The 21,752-nt window shown below is 37.6% G+C and overlaps 1 protein-coding gene across 1 annotated transcript; it reads right to left on the bottom strand.

Moving 5' to 3' along the window:
* Positions 1-340: 340 nt before the first annotated feature.
* LOC149152150 ((R)-mandelonitrile lyase-like) lies at positions 341-16,345 on the bottom strand. The gene is made up of 5 exons (XM_089443392.1): positions 16,240-16,345; positions 1,479-2,135; positions 1,243-1,319; positions 479-807; positions 341-383 (listed from the first exon to the last, which is right to left on the bottom strand). Exons 1-5 carry the CDS (start codon positions 16,343-16,345, stop codon positions 341-343), a joined length of 1,212 nt encoding a protein of 403 aa, XP_089299518.1.
* Between the last annotated feature and the right edge of the window lie 5,407 nt (positions 16,346-21,752).

Genomic DNA, 21,752 nt, shown 5'->3' with positions numbered 1-21,752 from the left:
GCAGCTAAAATCCATAATTCCAAACACACTCTAAAATAAAAACATAAAAGACAATCGAACGATGAAATATACTAACCGCATGCAATAGCAACAACCAGCTTTTATCATGGAAATCTCTTTTATGGAAACATTTTTTCACACAATTCAATACTTTGTTTCCATACGAAACTTGAAAGAGAGAACAGATCAAATAGAATGATATTACATTTTCAAGCATGTCAATCCTAACATAACGTTGAATGACTTTCTCGCAACTACACATTAAATTTATAATTATGCATAGCTCCAAGCAAATTTATTATGTTAGCTAGTTGGTTCTGTCATTGCCAATGGATAACCTTCAATATTTGATCGACTTTCGAAGAATCTGCAATCCCACATACCTGCATGCACGACCACAATGTAATAATGGTTTTCCATTTCTAGATATGAATAAATAGGGAAGCAATTGAAATATTAAAATTATTATAATAATTACCTTCCAAGCATTAGAGTGGTGGCCTGTGTGTTTGTTCTAGGACCATCTTGGAATGTTGAGCCATCCACAATCCTTAGACGATCAACCCCAATCACCTGATATTTCCGGTTAACCACAGACCCAACATGAGATCCTCCATGGAAATGCCACATTGTGTTCAACGTTTGATTCAAAAACTGAGTCACGGCTGCATCGTCATCGATGTTGTTTGGCAAAGACAGCCCAATGAAGCGGAACTGACACGAACCATTAGCTGATGGATATGTAAAGTTCTGGAGAGACGGTGTCTTGAGGATTTTGGCTATCACCCTCACGCCATCCACGGATCTCTACATGTCCTTTGGGTGCGAATAGTAGTTGAATCGAACAGACGGATTGTCTTGAGGATTCTTGGTGTGTAGACGAAGCTCTCCCCTTGACAATGGAAACGCCAGTTTTTCAAATATGTTGCCACTATACTGCACGCTACCATTAGTCGGTAGGACAAAACTGCTAGACTTGATGTAATTTTGAGAGCTCTTAAGAATACCCACTGCCTGTATGCTGGAGAGATTCAGGGGTACAGGGGATTGCATGCTTATGCCTGCACGAGAGTTGTCTTGAATCCCTTGGCCTACTGCAGGAAAATCTCTAACTAAAGGAATATTGAATTCTTTGAGATGTTTACGTGGACCGATTCCACTCAACAGCAGTAGCTGGGGGCTGCCTAGGGCTCTTGCCGGGAGGATTACCTCACTAAGTCATGATGCCTTTCTGAGGAAAACTTGATGAGACTGATCCTTTTCATCAATGAATTCTACTCCAATGGCCTTCGGCTTCCTAGAGAAGCCACCCTCCTTTCCTGATGTTTTGATCATAATCAAAATACTTAATCTACGTACATTTAGAGGTCTCGATATAAATCTACTTGTCTAGACTGGCTAATTAATAAATCTATAAGGATGGCAATCATGTATAAGAATGGCCTGTGTAATTTCAAAGATGTATGATGAATTATTACCTGGAGATGTAGAGTTATTGAAGAGAATCCTGCTGACGGTTGCGTTGAGAAGGACTACGATATTGTTTGGGTTGGCAGACTTGTAAACATCTGCTGCTGTGTGTCTCTTGCCATTGTTATCAAAGATGGAGGCAATGGTCTTGGTTCCCTCCACATGATCCACCGTATATCCATTATCTGGAAGAACTTCGGCTTTGAGAAGCCCATTTCTGAAAGTCGACGTCCAACGCGAGAGGGGAGATGGTTCAAAAGTAATCTGCTTCTCCACCCATTCATACGCTTCCGTTACAAGTCGCTCGTCCCACTTTGCCCTACGAACAATTTCAGGGTTTGCCCTGCTGTAGAAGCCCACATTGAGAGCAATTGCACCTCCCAGAACTCTTGCTATCGCTAAAGTCACTCCATCCTCTAAAATAAACGTTTGCATTGGGGAAGTGTAATTGTCAGTCTCACCCAATATATTTCCAAAATTAGATAAATCCTCAATGTCTGGATTTCCATAAGGACATCCTCTCCTCTCTATTACTAAAACAGAATGCTTAGCAGAGAGCGTTGTTGAGAGAGCAGAGCCGGCCGTTCCTCCGCCCACTACGATGTACTCGTATGTTTTTGAAGCTGTTGCGTGCCCATCCACACTGACAAATGGATACGGAGTGCCTGCAAATCAGAATACCCAACAAGACACAAAACAAAGTAGAAGAAATTAATTAATTCAATCACGCCATATCATTGTAAGTCATGTGATGTGCTGTGTGGGACTCTCTGTTGTTTTCTTCCCAATGCACTTACTTGTTGAAATATTATTTTCAACTGCAGAGCCAGTCCTTTTCCATACCCTGCAATGATGTATCTACCATTAAACAATTGCAGCGCCAGTCCTAGCCTGAATTCACCATTACACATCAATTTATTACGGAATGGTGGTCATTCACGGAATGGTGGTAATTTATTATAGTTGGTAAAAATAGTAAACACTAGGTTTTATTGCGGACATGGAGAATGTACCACAACATCTAGAAATTTCAGGGATTAAACTTATTCGTCAGCCCCTCCATACCTTGTTTTTAATTTTTAGTCTTGTAATAAAAATTTCAAGTAGTTTTTTTTACAATACACAGATTTTTTTTTGGTTGTTGTACATGAAAAGTATTTTTTTTTTTTTTTTTTTTCTGTGTAGAGTGAGCTGACTAGAGACAGAATTTTATTTTTGTAATACGCAGCAGTGTGTATGTACGAATGAAAAATTTACACACAGCAGTGCAAAATTTTTCAAGAAAGAAACAAAATGTTACAGCAGTGTTAATTTTTGAGCAGAAACAGACTGTTTTGTAGATGCACAATAGTGCACACACAACAGTGCAAAGACAGTGTGTTGATTTTCAGAGGAGACAGAGTATTTCACTTTCTGTAATGTATAGCAGTACAGACACAGTGATGTATTTTTTTTTTAACAGAGTGAAGTTTTTGAAGTTTTTGAACTGCCTCTGAAGCAGCCTTGTTGTAATCCCTCTGTTAGAGGAAGTATTGTTAATGAATACAAAGTCCCTTTTGTTGCGCGTTGTTGAAACTCTTTTTTCAATTTTTTTTTTTTTTGTTACGCTACGTCAAAACAGAGTGTTGTTGAAACACTGCATTCAACAATTGACGAAACTGCATTGCTGAAACACCGTATTCCGCAAACGATTTTTAGTTTTCCGCTGTGTAAAAACATAGCATTTCTCTCTGTTTTTTTGTTGTTTTGGAATTTAGCAAAAAATTCCCAACAGTGGTATCGGAGCTTGTCCAGGCTCTTTGAAGGTGTCAAAGAAGCTTAAGGAAGGATTTCTTGCTGCAGCAGCTTCTTCAGCAGAGTGAAGATTCAGTCAAAAATCCAAAGTATTTCTTAAGCTAGTTTTTTGTGTTGTTGTTGAAGACAGACAGTTATTTTAATACACAGTCAAGTATTTTGAAGAGTTCAAGAATGGTTGGAGCCAGCACTGGCATGGGTATTTTTAATACTCAGCTCCCATAGTTTAATGGAAAAAACTATGACTATTGGGCCATAACCATGAAGGCTTTATTTTCCTCACAAGATTTATGGGAATTTGTTGAGGATGGATTTGAAGAACCAGCAGATGAAGAAGAGTTCAATAACTTAACTCAGGAAGAGAAAGATCTGTTGAAGAGCTATAAGAAGAAGGATTCAAAAGCCCTCGTATTTTTGTATCAAGCAGTGCATGAGAGTGTGTTTCCAAGGATAGCAGCAGCCAAGACATCTAAAGAAGCATGGCAAACTCTCAAGACAACCTATCAAGGCATGGAAAAAGTGAAGACAACAAAACTACAGTTACTAAGGAGAGATTTTGAGAATCTGTGCATGAAGGAGTCAGACAATATTGACTCATTCTTCACACATGTGGTTGGTCTGGTCACACAAATAAGATCTCATGGAGAAATTCTTGAAGAAAGGAGGATTGTGGAGAAACTATTGAGAGTCCTACCCTCAAAGTTCGATGTGATTGTCACCACCATAGAAAAGACAAAGAATCTCACAAACTTTTCAGTGGATGAACTTCATGCATCACTGATAACACATGAGCAGAGGTTGAGTAGAAATGAAAACTCATCTCTAGAGCAAGCCTTCAAGACCCAGATGTCCTTTGGAAGAGGAAGAGGTCAAGGCAGAGGAAACAAGAGAGGAAGAGGCAGAAGCCAAAAAAAAGTTGGAAGAAACAATCTAGCAAATGCTCAAGGAAGAGGCAACAATCCAAATCAGAACTAAGGCCAAGGCAGCAACCAACAAAATGGACAACATCATGCTCAAGAACAAAGGTATGGAAAATCCAATGTCCAATGTTATTATTGTAAAAAATATGGGGATTATGCCAATGAATGTAGGAAGAAACAACATGATATGAGTAATAGAACTAGTGCAAACTTCACTAAAGAAAATATTAGCCAAAACAATTTGTTTTTAGCCTGTAATATTGCTGAAGAAAAGAGTGAAGGTGTATGGTTTCTAGACTCCGGTTGCAACAACCATATGACAGGAAACATAACCCTGTTTTCTATGTTAGATCAGAATGTGAAGTCACAAGTCACAGTAGGGACTGATAATAAAGTTTCTGTTATGGGAAAAGGTGAAGTAAAAGTTTTAACAAAGAAAGGAGAAAAGAAAACCATAGCTGATGTTTATTATGTTCTTGGAATGAAATGTAACCTCTTAAGTATTGGACAGCTTGTGAAAAGGGGTATAATATTTCTTTGTGAATGATGTATGTACCATCATGGATAGAGCACCCAACAAACAATGTATTGCTGAAGTAAAGATGACAAGGAATAGGATGTTCCCTCTTAGAATGAAGGCAAATTTGAAAAATAAATAAGTGATTGCAGTAGTGACTCAAGAGACTTTCCAAAGCGAACCAAAAGATGAAAATTGGTTGTGGCACTAGAGATTTGGACATATCAAATATGGAGGTCTTAGTTTGTTGAGTAAAAAAGTAATGGTAAGAGGATTACCATTGATAGAGAAACCAGACAGCCTTTGTGAAGGTTTTATCTTGGGGAAACAACACAGAGAAAGTTTTCCATCCGGGAAAAGCATAAGAGCAAAATCACCCTTAGAGACTGTGCACTCAGATTTATGTGGACCGATGCAAACTCCATCTCTTACAGGCAGCCACTATATTCTAACATTCATTGATGATTTTACAAGAAAAACTTGGGTTTATTTCCTTAAGAACAAAAGTGTAGTGTTTAAAAAATTTTGCAATTTCAAGGCACTTGTGGAAAACCAAAGCGGGCTGCATATCAAATTTCTAAGAAGTGATAGAGGAGGAGAGCACATCTCCAAGGAATTTCTACATTTTTGTAGAGAAAATGGAATTCATAAGCAATTTGCAGCTACGTACACCTGTCACACGGAATTGGTCAAGGGTGCGGACACAGCTGACCTTCCTAGAAGTCTAAGACATTCTAATGACAAACAAGACAAAATGGAGTGATCTTTCTCTAAATACACCTTTTATAACATGAAAACTACAAGTGTTTAGGCTTACCTTATTCCAAAACGCTGTTGTTGAAGTTCGTTCTTGACGATCCGGATGAGCTCCTCCTTCAAGTCAATTCCTGCAACCACAAACAATCAAACAATTACCAAGCACTTGCATTTCATATAATAAAACATATATTCAACATGCAGACCAAGGAACACATGAAATAACTCATTAACACAAGCTATTGAGAAAAATAAACCAGTTTGTATTAATAACGAAACAAAGAAACTCTTACAACCTGGCCTTGGTGTTGTGCAAGTTCCTCCCAGGGTCCATCAAGGGTTTTCCTCTACTTTGACAAAGCTCACCCTCTCCCAAGTAGAATCAAGTGAAGACAATCTCTCCTCACAAAGGCTCTAATGGAAGACCTAAATCCTGCAGCATTTACCCAAAGAAAATGTATAGCTCCAACCTCTTCTCCCTCTGGCTCAATGTCTTTATTTATAGTGCTGTAAAGAGGTTATTCAGGTCCACTATCAATGGGATCATCCCCCTCTTTGGGTGGGATAGCTCCCTTATTGATGGGATAAGTTCCCCCTTAATAGAGATACATGAACCAACTGGAGGCGCATCCATTTCATCAAACCGACCTCTAGAATGTTCTAGAAGTAACCACAAGTAACTTTTTCAAGATAAAACTTGCGCATTTTGCCTTTTACAGAGGGACGCACCTGTCCCTTAACATACAGAGCGTCCATGGACGCAGATTTTGTGAACATGGTCAGCGTCCCCGCAGGTAAGGCTAGAGAGAACCTGCGACCCCAGAAATAAACATAGTTTTTACAAGACTTTCTCTCTTCTTTGAGTTTGAGATGGATAACAGAGGCATGAGACTTGCCTAAGAGGGTAGCATGACTGTTGATTTGAGCCATACTGACTGTAAGTAGTCAAGGTGACATTTTTTAGTGTAACAGATTGCCCCCTAAAGTGCGAAGCCTGGAATAGAGTAGGGTTTTGTAATTCTAGGAAGGGTGAAGCGCTTTATCATTTCAAGGATTGTCTTGTGGATGGCCTGGTTGGAACCTGCAATTTTCAACACAAAATACATGGATAAGATTATATCATCACTGAGGTAGGCATTCCCATACTCAGATTCAAAACTTTAACTAATGGACTAACTATTCTGATACAGGAATGATCTTGCAGTACATCATTTTTATAGACTTTTGTAGACACAGGATGGACGCAACCATCTGTTTATGATTAGTCTACATAGATAATGAATACAAAACTCCTCGCAGCCTGGATGGTAGAAACTAGATCCAGGGTCTTCACTTCTACTTCCCGAATTGGTACGATTCTAGCCATGTGATTAAATGATTCGATGTCGAACATGTTAGAAACCACTTGATTACCAGTCGATGATGCAAACTGTTAACAAGCGTGAGAGAAACCACCAGTAATGTCAATGGTCCTCAAAGTACCAAGCACAACCCGTGAAATGTGAATAGATGTTTTGATGTCGAACACTTCACGGAATCCTTTGATTGAAAGTCAATGATGTAAACTGACGTCAAAGGCGAGAAACCTGCCATTGATGCATGCAGACTTCAAGGTACTGTCGATTCCTAAGTCATCTTTCTAGATAATGTGTCGATGTCGATAGAAAGCGACCCGTTGCAGGCAAGCCCACAACACGAAATCATTGTTCAAGTTGAAGAAATGTTGCTGTAAGGACTGACTCAGGGATGGTCAAATGGATGACAAGTATTTTGCAGATGAAAGTTTTTCTTGCAGACCTCTTGAACACATAACGACACAACAGATGGCTTGGTGACGAATAACTCAAAGTTAATCCCCGGAACCCGGTTAAAGACTTTCAAAGTGGTTTGGTCAACTGTGAGGTAAAAGATTTCCCAACCCAGGTGAATGAAAAGTGTCGTGTTCAAGAGCGGTAATAAAGTTTCTTCTGAGACAAAAGGTGACAAACAGGTTCATTCTTCTCTCTTTTCCCCCACCATTTCTGGCAAGTACCTCTTTATTTTTAACAAGCTTGAGGAGGATAACATATGCTTGATTATAAGCTCATCCTTCGGACGAGTCCAACCTAGTTTAAATTCGAACCCTAGGAAGGAGTGGTTCGTTCCTGTTTGTAATTGAACAGGTCCTTTACTGTAAAAGTTTAACGAGCCCAGTATAGGAGAAACTCGGCGTTTTTCAATTTTAGAGAGTCTGAAAAAACTTAAGGAAACTCCACGTTGAACTTTTTCGTAAATTTGTGTCCCTCAAGCCCGAAAAAGTATAAAATAATACCTGGGGGAACCGCTTGATCTTGCGACCAAGGAGTACTTTCATAATAGTGTCGTTGACCTGAAAAGTAAAAAGCGATCAAAGACACGTCGTTTTATTTCCAATATCGAGTTCGAAACGACAAAAACCTGGCAATCTTTTCGCGTTTTTGCGGTCGGAAAAGGGCTATAAGAAGACCGTCTTTTAATTCCATTTTAACGAGTGTAAAAGAAACGCTCGGCAATCTTTTCATATTTTAGGAGTCAGAAAAGGGCTTAAAAGATGACTCTGAGGTTTCACTTTTTCGTAAGTTTTAACGAGTTCGAAAAAATGATAAAAATGTACTCATGGTTTTCAATTTTTCGTGAGTTTTAATGATTTCGAAAAAATGATAAAAATGTACTCATATGGCCGACTTTCAATTTAATTTACGAGCAGGAAAAGACGGAAAGAACTCGGCATTTTCATTTGTTTTACGAGAATGAAAGATAGCAAAATAATCTCGAGATTTTCATGAGTTTAACGAGTCTTGAAAATAACTGAAATTGACTCGAGATATGTTTCATTTTTACAAAAGCTTGAAACAGATAAAAACTATGCTTTAAAGTAGTTTCATTTTTACACAAGCTTGAAACAGAGATAAAACTGTGCTTGATGCCCCCTAAGCATAACTGCTAGAGGGCATGCCCCCCAGCTTCATTTCATTCAACCAGTTGGATGAAATGAAGGTTCAGTTACGAGATCATTTGAAAGACTCGACCTAAAACTGAAATAACTAACCTAAACATACAACTTAACAAACACTCGACTCAAAACTGAAGGAGGATTTGTTTCATTTTTTAACGAGCTTGACACAAGAAAAGAACTATGCTCGGATTCAGTTTCATGTTTATGCAAGCTTGAAACGAAAAACTATGCTTGTTATAAGTTCACATGCCCCCAGCATAAAGATGCAAACCAAGGTACATGCCCCCCAAGCTTCATTGCATTCAATGAGGTGGATGGAATGAAGCTTTACTTTCAAGATTTTGGAAAGACTTGTGGGAGTTGTTTCATTTTTTAGTGAGCTTGACACAAGATAAGGAACTATGCTCATAACTACTCTCTACAATCTACCTAACAAAAACTTTACTCTAAAAACCTTGATTCATTTTTTAACGAGCTTGACACAAGACAAGGAACTATGCTCTAAAATCCTTGATTCATTTTTTAATGAGCTTGACACAAGACAAGGAACTATGCTCATGACTACTCTCTACAATCTACCTACTTAACCTACCCTTGTTTCATTTTTTAACGAGCTTGACACAAGACAAGGAACTATGCTCAAAAAGTTCGCGTGCCCCCAGCATAATGATGCGAAATGAGGTACATGCCCCCCAGGCTTCATTGCATTCAACCGGCTGGATGAAATGAAGGTTTACTTTCAATATTTAACTTGAAAAGGGAGTTGTTTCATTTTTAAAGAGGTTGACACAAGAAAAGAACTATCCTCATACCTGATTCATTTGTTAACGAGGTTGACTCAGTAACAGGAACTATCCTCAAACCTGATTCATTTTTTAATGAGGTTGACTCAGTAACAGGAACTGTCCTCAAAACCCTACTTTCTACAATCTACCTACATATCCTAAAATCTACCTGATTCATTTTTAATGAGGTTGACTCAGTAAAAGAACTATCCTCATACTAGCCTGTTTCATTTTTTAACGAGGTTGATACAGGAAAAAACTATCCTCGCACCTGATTCATTTTTTAACGAGGTTGACTCAGTAACAGGAACTATCCTCACACTCACTGATTCATTTTTTAACGAGGTCGACACAGTAAAAGGAACTTTCCTCGTACCATCCAATTTCATTTTTTAACGAGGTTGAGAGAGGAACAAACTATCCTCGTAACATTGATCATGGCTTCCAACTGGAAGAAAGACATGTCAATGGACACACCTTGATCATGGCTTCCAAAAGGTCTTCATCCGAAGGAAGAATAGTTTTTTGGAAGGAACACACGTCAAGGGACTCAAAAGGGATAAGAACATCATGTTCAAATAATCCCATAGAGTTTTCCATGTCAATTACCGGATCTAAATCAACAGTGAGAGGCTCAGTTACATCGGTAACTGAAAACATGGGACCAGTTGCCACATAATTACCTCAAACCTGATTCATTTTTTAATGAGGTTGACACAAGACAAGGAACTATGCTCATGACTACTCTCTACAATCTACCTACTTAACCTACCCTTGTTTCATTTTTTAACGAGCTTGACACAAGACAAGGAACTATGCTCAAAAAGTTCGCGTGCCCCCAGCATAATGATGCGAAATGAGGTACATCTGACACAGCTGACCTTCCTAGAAGTCTAAGACATTCTAATGACAAACAAGACAAAATGGAGTGATCTTTCTCTAAATACACCTTTTATAACATGAAAACTACAAGTGTTTAGGCTTACCTTATTCCAAAACGCTGTTGTTGAAGTTCGTTCTTGACGATCCGGATGAGCTCCTCCTTCAAGTCAATTCCTGCAACCACAAACAATCAAACAATTACCAAGCACTTGCATTTCATTTAATAAAACATATATTCAACATGCAGACCAAGGAACACATGAAATAACTCATTAACACAAGCTATTGAGAAAAATAAACCAGTTTGTATTAATAACGAAACAAAGAAACTCTTACAACCTGGCCTTGGTGTTGTGCAAGTTCCTCCCAGGGTCCATCAAGGGTTTTCCTCTACTTTGACAAAGCTCACCCTCTCCCAAGTAGAATCAAGTGAAGACAATCTCTCCTCACAAAGGCTCTAATGGAAGACCTAAATCCTGCAGCATTTACCCAAAGAAAATGTATAGCTCCAACCTCTTCTCCCTCTGGCTCAATGTCTTTATTTATAGTGCTGTAAAGAGGTTATTCAGGTCCACTATCAATGGGATCATCCCCCTCTTTGGGTGGGATAGCTCCCTTATTGATGGGATAAGTTCCCCCTTAATAGAGATACATGAACCAACTGGAGGCGCATCCATTTCATCAAACCGACCTCTAGAATGTTCTAGAAGTAACCACAAGTAACTTTTTCAAGATAAAACTCGCGCATTTTGCCTTTTACAGAGGGACGCACCTGTCCCTTAACATACAGAGCGTCCATGGACGCAGATTTTGTGAACATGGTCAGCGTCCCCGCAGGTAAGGCTAGAGAGAACCTGCGACCCCAGAAATAAACATAGTTTTTACAAGACTTTCTCTCTTCTTTGAGTTTGAGATGGATAACAGAGGCATGAGACTTGCCTAAGAGGGTAGCATGACTGTTGATTTGAGCCATACTGACTGTAAGTAGTCAAGGTGACATTTTTTAGTGTAACAGATTGCCCCCTAAAGTGCGAAGCCTGGAATAGAGTAGGGTTTTGTAATTCTAGGAAGGGTGAAGCGCTTTATCATTTCAAGGATTGTCTTGTGGATGGCCTGGTTGGAACCTGCAATTTTCAACACAAAATACATGGATAAGATTATATCATCACTGAGGTAGGCATTCCCATACTCAGATTCAAAACTTTAACTAATGGACTAACTATTCTGATACAGGAATGATCTTGCAGTACATCATTTTTATAGACTTTTGTAGACACAGGATGGACGCAGCCATCTGTTTATGATTAGTCTACATAGATAATGAATACAAAACTCCTCGCAGCCTGGATGGTAGAAACTAGATCCAGGGTCTTCACTTCTACTTCCCGAATTGGTACGATTCTAGCCATGTGATTAAATGATTCGATGTCGAACATGTTAGAAACCACTTGATTACCAGTCGATGATGCAAACTGTTAACAAGCGTGAGAGAAACCACCAGTAATGTCAATGGTCCTCAAAGTACCAAGCACAACCCGTGAAAAGTCGCCAATTTGTCACACGGAATTGGTCAAGGGTGCGGACACAGCTGACCTTCCTAGAAGTCTAAGACATTCTAATGACAAACAAGAAAAAATGGAGTGATCTTTCTCTAAATACACCTTTTATAACATGAAAACTACAAGTGTTTAGGCTTACCTTATTCCAAAACGTTGTTGTTGAAGTTCGTTCTTGACGATCCGGATGAGCTCCTCCTTCAAGTCAATTCCTGCAACCACAAACAATCAAACAATTACCAAGCACTTGCATTTCATATAATAAAACATATATTCAACATGCAGACCAAGGAACACATGAAATAACTCATTAACACAAGCTATTGAGAAAAATAAACCAGTTTGTATTAATAACGAAACAAAGAAACTCTTACAACCTGGCCTTGGTGTTGTGCAAGTTCCTCCCAGGGTCCATCAAGGGTTTTCCTCTACTTTGACAAAGCTCACCCTCTCCCAAGTAGAATCAAGTGAAGACAATCTCTCCTCACAAAGGCTCTAATGGAAGACCTAAATCCTGCAGCATTTACCCAAAGAAAATGTATAGCTCCAACCTCTTCTCCCTCTGGCTCAATGTCTTTATTTATAGTGCTGTAAAGAGGTTATTCAGGTCCACTATCAATGGGATCATCCCCCTCTTTGGGTGGGATAGCTCCCTTATTGATGGGATAAGTTCCCCCTTAATAGAGATACATGAACCAACTGGAGGCGCATCCATTTCATCAAACCGACCTCTAGAATGTTCTAGAAGTAACCACAAGTAACTTTTTCAAGATAAAACTCGCGCATTTTGCCTTTTACAGAGGGACGCACCTGTCCCTTAACATACAGAGCGTCCATGGACGCAGATTTTGTGAACATGGTCAGCGTCCCCGCAGGTAAGGCTAGAGAGAACCTGCGACCCCAGAAATAAACATAGTTTTTACAAGACTTTCTCTCTTCTTTGAGTTTGAGATGGATAACAGAGGCATGAGACTTGCCTAAGAGGGTAGCATGACTGTTGATTTGAGCCATACTGACTGTAAGTAGTCAAGGTGACATTTTTTAGTGTAACAACACCCCACAGCAAAATGGAGTTGCTGAAAGGAAGAATAGGACAATCATGGATATGACAAGGAGTATGTTAAAGGCAAAGCATTTGCCAAATGATTATTGGGCTGAAGCTGTACATTGTGCAGTGTATATTTTGAATAGATGCCCTACAAAAGCAATGATGAACAAAGTATCAGAAGAAGCATGGAGTGGGAAAAAGAAAGGAGTTACCCACATGAAAGTTTTTGGATGTGTGGCTTATGCACACATTCCAGATAAACTAAGGAAAAAGTTGGACAGCAAAGGGGAGAAATGTATTTTCATTGGATACAGTGAGGAATCCAAAGCTTATAGGTTGTATAACCCATCCACCAAGACGCTGATTGTGAGTAGAGATGTTCAGTTCATTGAAGAGGAAGCTTGGGATGGAAGCATAGAGAAAACAATGAATGTTAAAAACTGTTTGTCTCATAATGAAGATGATGAGGAGATGGCTGAAACACTCCAAACAACAGCACCAACACAAGGACAGCAAGGGACACCCTTGAGGAGAAATGAAAGTGCTTCTCCAAGCACACCACAAGGAGGAAATTCAAGTGCTTCTTCAAGCACTTGCACACCAAATGAAAGAGGTAATAAGTTCAGAAATTTAAGTGATATTTATGAGCATGAAGCAGAAAATGAAGGTATGAATTCTTTGTTTGCTTTATATTGTCATGTTGAAGACCCTATTCATTTCGAAGAGGCAATTAAAGATAGGAAATGGATAGAAGCTATGGATGAGGAGATTAATGCCATAGAAAGAAACAAGACATGGGATTTAGTTGAACTACCAAAGGGAAAAAAATCCATTGGAGTTAAATGGGTTTACAAGACCAAGAGTAATGCTGAAGGAAAAATAGAAAGACACAAGGCAAGATTGGTTGTCAAAGGATACGAGCAGTAGTATGGGAGAGACTATGAGGAAACTTTTGCATCGGTTGTTAGAATGGAAATAGTGAGAGTAGTGCTCTCCATAGTAGCACAAAACAAGTGGAAAGTTTATCAAATGGACGTGAAGTCAGCATTCCTAAATGGAGTGTTAATGGAAGAGGTTTACATTGAACAACCTCTAGGCTATGTGAAGAGAGGCCAAGAGCACAAAGTGTGCAGATTGAAAAAAGCTCTTTATGGGCTGAAGCAAGCACCAAGAGCATGGTACAGTAAGATAGATTCCTATCTATTGGAAAATGGATTTGAAAAGTGTGAGGGAGAACCCACCCTCTACATTAAAGAAAATGATGGTAAAATACTAATTGTTGTGTTATATGTTGATGATGTTATTTTCACAGGTAATGATGATTATCTCATTGGAAATTTCAAAACAGTCATGAAAGAATAATTTGAAATGACTGACATGGGTTTGCTGAGATACTTCTTAGGGATAGAAGTAGAACAAAGTGAAAATGGGATTCTCACAGGCAAAATATGTTAATGAAGTGTTGGAAAGATTTAATATGCAGGAGAGAAAAGAAGCAATCACTCCCACAGTGATGGGATTAAAACTCAGCAAAGAGGACAACAACAAGGATTTTGATCCTAGTTTGTACAAGAGCATAGTTGGCAGCCTCATGTATTTGACTGCAACTAGGCCAGACATAATGTATGTTGTTAGTCTAATTTCCAGATTGATGGAGAGGCCAAAAGAAGCACATTGGCAGGCAGCAAAAAGGATTCTGAGGTATGTTAAAGGTATTAAAAGGTTTGGCATTTTATATACTACTTCAGAATGTTTAGATTTAATTGAATACACTGATAGTGATTGGGGTGGAAGTGTAGATGATCGGAAAAGCACATCCGGTTATGTTTTTCACATGGGTTCAGGAGCCATTTCATGGGCTTCTAAAAAATAGCCTATTGTAGCATTGTCTACAACATAGACAAAATATGTGGCAGCTACAGCAGTAGTATGTCAAGCAGTTTGGATGAGAAGGATGTTAAGGAGTTTATGCCAAGAGCAAACAAAAGGAACTGTGATTTTTTGTGACAACAGTTTAGCTATTGCATTATCCAAGAATGTTGTGTTTCATAAGAGAACGAAACACATTGACACAAAGTTTCATTATATCAGGGAATTGGTAAACAATGGAGAAATTGTTTTAAAACATTGTAGGACTCAAGAGAAGGTTGCAGACATTCTAACCAAACCATTCAGAGAGAAAAGTTTTGAATTTTTGAGGAAATGTCTGGGTATGACTGATAACCTAGCAGTTGAAACTAAAGGGAAGTGTTGAAATATTATTTTCAACTGCGGGCCCAGTCCTTTTCCATACCCTGCAATGATGTATCCGCCATTAAACAGCTGCAGCGCCATTCCTAGCCTGAATTCACCATTACACAACGATTTATTACAGAATGGTGGTAATTTATTACAGTTGGTAAAAATAGTAAACACCAGGTTTTACTGCGGACATGGAGAATGTACCACAACATCCAGAAATTTCAGGAATTAAACTTATTCGTCAGCCGCTCCATACCTTGTTTTTAATTTCTAGTCTTGTCATAAAAATTTCAAGTAGTTTTTTTTAAGTACACGCAATTTTTTTTGGTTGCTGTATATGAAATGTAATGTTTTTTTTTTATGTAGAGTGAGCTGACCAGAGACAGAATTTTATTTTTGTAATACGCAGCAGCATGTATGTATGAATGAAAAATTTACACACAACAGTGTAAAATTTTTCAAGAAAGAAACAAAATGTTACAACAGCGTTAATTTTTTAGCAGAAACAGAGTGTTTTGTAGATACACAACAGTGCAGACACATCAATGCAAAGATAGTGTGTTGATTTTCAGAGGAGACAAAGTATTTTGTTTTATGTAATGTACAACAGTGCAGACACAGTAACGTAATTTTTTTTTGACAGAGTGAAGTTTTTGAGTTTTTGAAGTTTTTGAACTGCCTCTGAAGCAGCCTTGTTGTAATCCCTTAGAGAATGTATTGTTAATACATACAAAGTCCATTTTGTTGTGCGTTGTTGAAACTCTGTTTTCAGAAAATATTTTTTTTTGTTACGCTGCGTCAAAATAGAGTGTTGCTAAAACACCATTGCTGAAACACTACATTCAGCGGTTGACGAAACTGCGTTGGTGAACCATCGTATTCCGCAAACGATTTTTAGTTTTCCGCTGTGTAAAAACAGAGCATTTCTCTATGCTTTCTTGTTGTTTTGGAATTTAGCAGAAAATTCCCAACATTACCTAGGTAGAATCACAGACTATTATATATTGTCATTTCCCCACCCACTTACCTGGGTAGAATCTCAGATTATTATTTATTGGGTTGTGTAACTTGATTATGCCTTTTGATTCTTCTGAAAAAATAGCAAATAGATATCGTTTGTGGACATAACTATCACTGATGTTGTTTGTGGACATAGCTATTCCCAAAATAGATATTGTTTGTGGACATAGCTATTACTAAATCAATAGGATAAAAAACTTAAAAATAAACAACCTATCATTATCTACATAAAGACACACACCCGATTTGAATATCATATTCATCCCAAGCTCTTACCAGAGGATGTTGGGGTTGCCTGAGAAGATGATAATAGCTGATTGCTGCTCAATGTCATTAACATCAGCAGAAGCAGAAACCTGCATGCAGGAATATTGACAGCCATTATCATCATGTCAGGCTCAATTCAATTCCTTCGCTTGTTTGGAAGACGTGGTTCAATTCTGATCCGTTTATAACGCTATTTATTAGCCCTTGCAGTTGGAGTGACCATGCATGCATCTGTATCACACGTCATACTGCCCCCGAGCATTGTGGAGTTGAATGGAATCAAACGTGAGCGAAAACTTAGGTGTTTCACGTGTAAAGAGAGTTGAGATCGCACTCAATCGCGCAACTCCGCCATTCTTTATCCAAATTTCTTAAAGAACCATCCTCTCATGGATGGTCTTCAAATCCGTCTTCACTTTTTTTAACATGAAAAAACTAACTATCTTTTATCGAGCAAAATGCAGTTACATTCCTCTGTTTTCTCTGTTTTTGAGTCTCCTAGAAGTTCTTAGTACATCATAATCATACGGTTAGTACATCATAATCATGCGGCTAGGAAATGGTTATTTTAAATATTTTGTTAAAAATTTTGATCTTTGGTGTCAATTAAAAGATACCAGTATATTTTCATTGTCACCATTAAATCAATGGATATAATAGATAAAGGTAATTTCTTTGCATACTTAAATCAATGGATATAATAGATAGAGGTAAATTTTTTTTGCATATTTAAATCAATCGATATAATAAATATAACTAATTTTGTTCTTTGGTGTAAATTGAAAGATGCTGGTATGCTATTAAATTAATAACTTGGAATTTTTTTGCATATCTAAATCAACTATTTAAACTGTGTTTAAAAGCATTTTTACCAAATCATGATTAAGAATTTTTTTATTTTTTATTTTTATGAATATTAAAATACAGGTGGGATTACTTGCAAATCCATTCCAAACACCAAAATTCCATAGAAAAATAAAAACAGGTATCAAGATTAAAAAAATACAATTAAAAATAAATTTTATAGTAAGGTTTTAGCTAAGGTAGTAATATAATTATAATATTAAGCTCTATAATAGAAATATTAAGTTTTATTATGCTTTTAATAATATCATGCTTTATTATTATGTTTAATAATATTAATATTAAAACTTATCAGTTTTTTTTTTTTTCCTTTCTTTAGTTTGCATTAGTTTTGTATTAAAATAATGTTTAGTAATATTATTATTTATTTTAAGAATAATATAATAAAATTAAATATTTTCTATATTAATAATAATGGTAAGCTAGTTAGTAATCTTATATTATAATAAAATAGTTAATAACATTATTATTGATTATTATTATTAATATATTAACATTTAATATCACTCGTATTAATATTAATACTTATATAACATTGATAACATTATTATTAGTAATTATAGTAATATTACATTAATACACTATTACATTAACAATATTATATTAATTATAGCATCAACAATTCTACATATATATATTTTACTAATAACTTTTAATAACATTTAATGTGTTGTGCTATTAAAAACATAATATAATATAATATTAAAATTGTTCTTTATAACAACGACGACGACGACAACAACAACAACAACAATGTCAGTGATATTAAAAACATATTAATATTGATTTTAGTAGAACCACATAGACAGGGTCTCATCGATCCAGATTCATTATGAAATATTTTGACTTATGTGAGGTCCTTTTTAGAATGCAGGTATATGTGAATCTTCTTAACCCAGGTAACAACAATCTAGCAGTCTCAGAGGGATGGACGGAAGGAGGGATTTCCATCTTCCTTTGGCCCTTGTGTTGGAATCCGGACTTTCCTGGAAGGCGCAAAACCCCCGTTTGTATTCTTGTGATCGCATTACTGCCCTTGGGGCGGTTTCCAGTATATCACAAGCTCTTTAGGCTGGAAGCAATTTTTTACAATTGGGAGCGATTCCACTCACCATGCGACACGTGACTTTGTGTGGGGAGGGAATCCCGCCCTCATTGCGTGCTAACTATCAATGCTTTTAGTCCACGCGATATGACCCTAAACCATTGGATTAAGCGAGGGCACTCAATGACTAGGATTGAATGTGCATGTTTGTGGGACTGACACAATGGTTATGTTTCGAGCAGTTTGCATGACCTCATGGAAATCACGCACAATCAATGGATTTCGGGTGACAAAAGTGATCAACGAATATGCAAAAAATGGACCTGATATACTTATAAATTATGGTTTACAGGGTTCATTGGGTCGGATGTGTTGGTTAAAGGGTGAGCTTGTTGGCCACCCAATATGCTTGTCATCTGTTTGATCGTCAGCTTTGAATCCAATATCAGTTTTGGATTGCTGGTTTATTTTTTTGTCTTGCAACCACGGGTTGGGGTGGGACTGCCATTTTTGTGAGCCCGCTGTCGATGTCACCGATTGTACACTATTTCTCTTTTTATTTGAATAAGAAGGATCCGCTTTTGCCATAGCAAAAGAAGATATTAGCAATATACAAATTATAATTATAATTATTAATATTATTATTATTATTATTATTCATATTAATATTACAATTATTATTAATATTAATATTAATAATTATAATAATTGTAATTATTAATATTCATAATAATACTAATGCTTATTATTGTGAACATTTAGAATAATATAAATATTTAATATTATAGATATTAAATATTAAGAAAAGGCATCTCTTATTTGATTAATATTGTAGAGAGTCGTCTTTTCAAATTAATCATATTGTAAAGATTGGGTCAAAACTATGGGATTAATATTATAAATCCAATGGATTAATATGAAAAGCCAAGGGTTTAATCTTTTGGGTTTGTAATCTTAATATGTCACAAATATAATATTAATCCCAAAAGTTTAGAAAAAGGATCATGGCTAGGGTTTACAGCAGGGCCGCCGACAATGTGCGATGCGAGGAGGCGAAGTCATCGACAGAGACCTGGAGATTGAAGGCCGAAGTCCACGACCTGACTACGCCGTCCTGGATAGGGTACTGCGGAGGACTCGAGCTCAACCCCCAGGCAACAAATCACGCCTTGATTGGAGAAAGCTCGGCTTACAGGTCTTTCTGGTTTTCCCATTTACTGAATAAAGCTTATTTTCATGGTAAAACCCCTGCCCAGCTTGTAGCAGGTCACGGCCAGCATGATTTCGAATGCTTATGTTCAGATCTGCTTTCGACCGTTGGCCTATGGCCAGATCTGCTTTTGATGATACAGTCACGCCTCGATCTGCACCTTCTGAATGCGAATAACGGCAAGTATGGTACGCTGTGGCTGGAGGTCCGTCAATGTACAGATCCGCCCCTGGTAATACAGTATCATCCGCTCCCTCTGACCTCAAATAACGTCAAGTATGGATCAGTGTGGACGGAGAGGGCCGCGCTAGCAGGGGTCACACTGTACATCGAGCCCCCATATTCAGACGGAAAAAGAAAGAGCGACCCGGACCTGAAATCAGAGAGCCCTGGTACCTTATATCAAGCAGATCCGGCATATGAACCAGTGAATCAGGGATTTTTCCACACCAGCACAGATCTGATCCAGATCTTTATAAAAACTATTGCAGGCAAACATTTTTGCATGCGACTAAGTAAGGGTTCGCCTGTACACGAATTAAAGAAGAGGATCCAGGGGCAGCTGGGAATCCCAGCTCATTATCAAAACCTTATCTATTCTGGCTACAGTTTACAGGACAGCCACACTCTTCAACAAAGCAGTATTACCAATGATTCAACCATCATTATTAATCTACGACTGTGTGGTGGTAGCAGTGGATCCAGCTCAAAAAACACCAGCTCATTTCGGGATGCAGTGAAAGGGAAAAAAATGGAACACAAAACAGCACCACCGTCAGAGCTGCCGGGTCCATACATTGTTGAACAAAAGCCAGAATCACCAACTCTACAAGTCACTGAGCCAGAGGTAAATTATTTACTCACCGATCTAGCTAACACTGCAATTATTTGTAGATTCAATGGCTTCTGGCCTAAATCAGATGCCCTAAATCAATGGATCTACTCAACATGGTCACCTAACTGTGAAGTTTATCTATGCCCTAAGGGTTTCTTCATAGTTAAATTTGACACAGAACAGGAAAGAGACAGCATTATCAACCAGGGCCCTTGGTTCTGGGGCAATGCTGGTCTATTCACCACCCCCTGGTTCTCGGACTTTGATGCTACAACAATGAAAGTCTCAAAAATGCCTGTATGGGTAAGGATGCATGGACTCCCACTTCACTTCTGGCACCACAAAGTACTAATCGCTATTGGGAATTCTCTAGGGAAATTCCTAAAAATGGATGAAGAAAGAGCTATCAGGGGAATCTTCACATTTGCCAGAATATGCGTAGAAGTGGATCTGAGCGAAGGGCTACCCGACCACATCACGCTGAACTTTAATAATACTCAATGGATACAGCAGCTCGACTATGAAAACACAGCTTTCCGATGCAGGACCTGTTTACAGACAGGGCACCTTCAAAATAACTGCCCATTAGCCCGAAAAGACCCCAGGAAAACTAAGAAACAACCAAAAAAGCCCAAAGGCTGGCAGAACACAGACCCAATAGAAGAAGAAGACATAAATGAGGAAATCACAGAGAACCTGAAGCAACCAGACTCTCAAATGGAACAGGAACAGGCTCAAGCAGCGAATCCACCATCCACCCAAGCGGGGCCAATCATCACAGATCTGCAACAGGAACCACAATTGGAAGCAAGCGGCATAAAGAGAACCCACAGCTCAGGGGGCTCGGAATCGGACAAAGAACCACCAGTGAACACTATGGAGAACCAGCTAGCTATCATTACACCCATCGCTGACTCAGGAGGATGGCGACGGGTGGAAAAGAAGAAAGGAAGGAAAGCATAGGCTAGCTGGCATACACAATTTATTTTTTACTGTTACTCTGTTGTCTCCTGACTTTTCAGGATAGTTTCTCTGCTACCTAGTGTTATTGGTTTTTGACCGCTGCCTGTGATTAACAGGATCAGCCATTTGCATATGCCTTGGGCATCTACAAAATGTAATTTTATCAATTCTTGAATAAAATTACGACTTTTTCCTAGGGGAAAAAAAAAAAAATCCCAAAAGTTTATAATATTAATGCTTTGAGTTTATAATATTATTGATAGACTTTTAAATTAGTTTATAAATAGTTTAGAATAAGTTTTACATAAATTTATAATAGCTTTTATCATAAATAAATAATACCTCTTAAAGAAATTATAAATAAAAATGATGATTAATAATAACATTATAATTAAAATTAAAAACAATATTATTAGCAATATTATCAACATCATTAATATAATATTAATCTTGTTTAAAAAAATGTTAATTACATTATTATTTATAATCATTTTTTAAATTTATTAACATTTAATGCTCTTAACACAATAACATTAAAAATATTAATAACATTAAATTGTAGCATTAATATTAATAATATTGACAGTTAAAAAAAATGTTTAATA

This window comes from Pinus tabuliformis, chromosome 9 (assembly GCF_031772625.1).
Source record: "Pinus tabuliformis cultivar Carrire ecotype Pingquan chromosome 9, CPIR1, whole genome shotgun sequence".
Lineage (NCBI taxonomy): Eukaryota > Viridiplantae > Streptophyta > Pinopsida > Pinales > Pinaceae > Pinus > Pinus tabuliformis.
This window is presented reverse-complemented; position numbering and strand designations above follow the sequence as displayed.

Bases quoted from the DNA above. Each gene is read 5' to 3' on its own strand.
- LOC149152150 (XM_089443392.1), bottom strand. From the start codon at position 16,345: ATGGCTGTCAATATTCCTGCATGCAGGTTTCTGCTTCTGCTGATGTTA. The intron at 1,320-1,478 runs GTAATAATTCAT...TCAAAACATCAG, and splicing joins CAATAACTCTACATCTCCAG to GAAAGGAGGGTGGCTTCTCT. The intron at 808-1,242 runs GTTTTCCTCAGA...AAGGACATGTAG, and splicing joins AAAAGGATCAGTCTCATCAA to AGATCCGTGGATGGCGTGAG.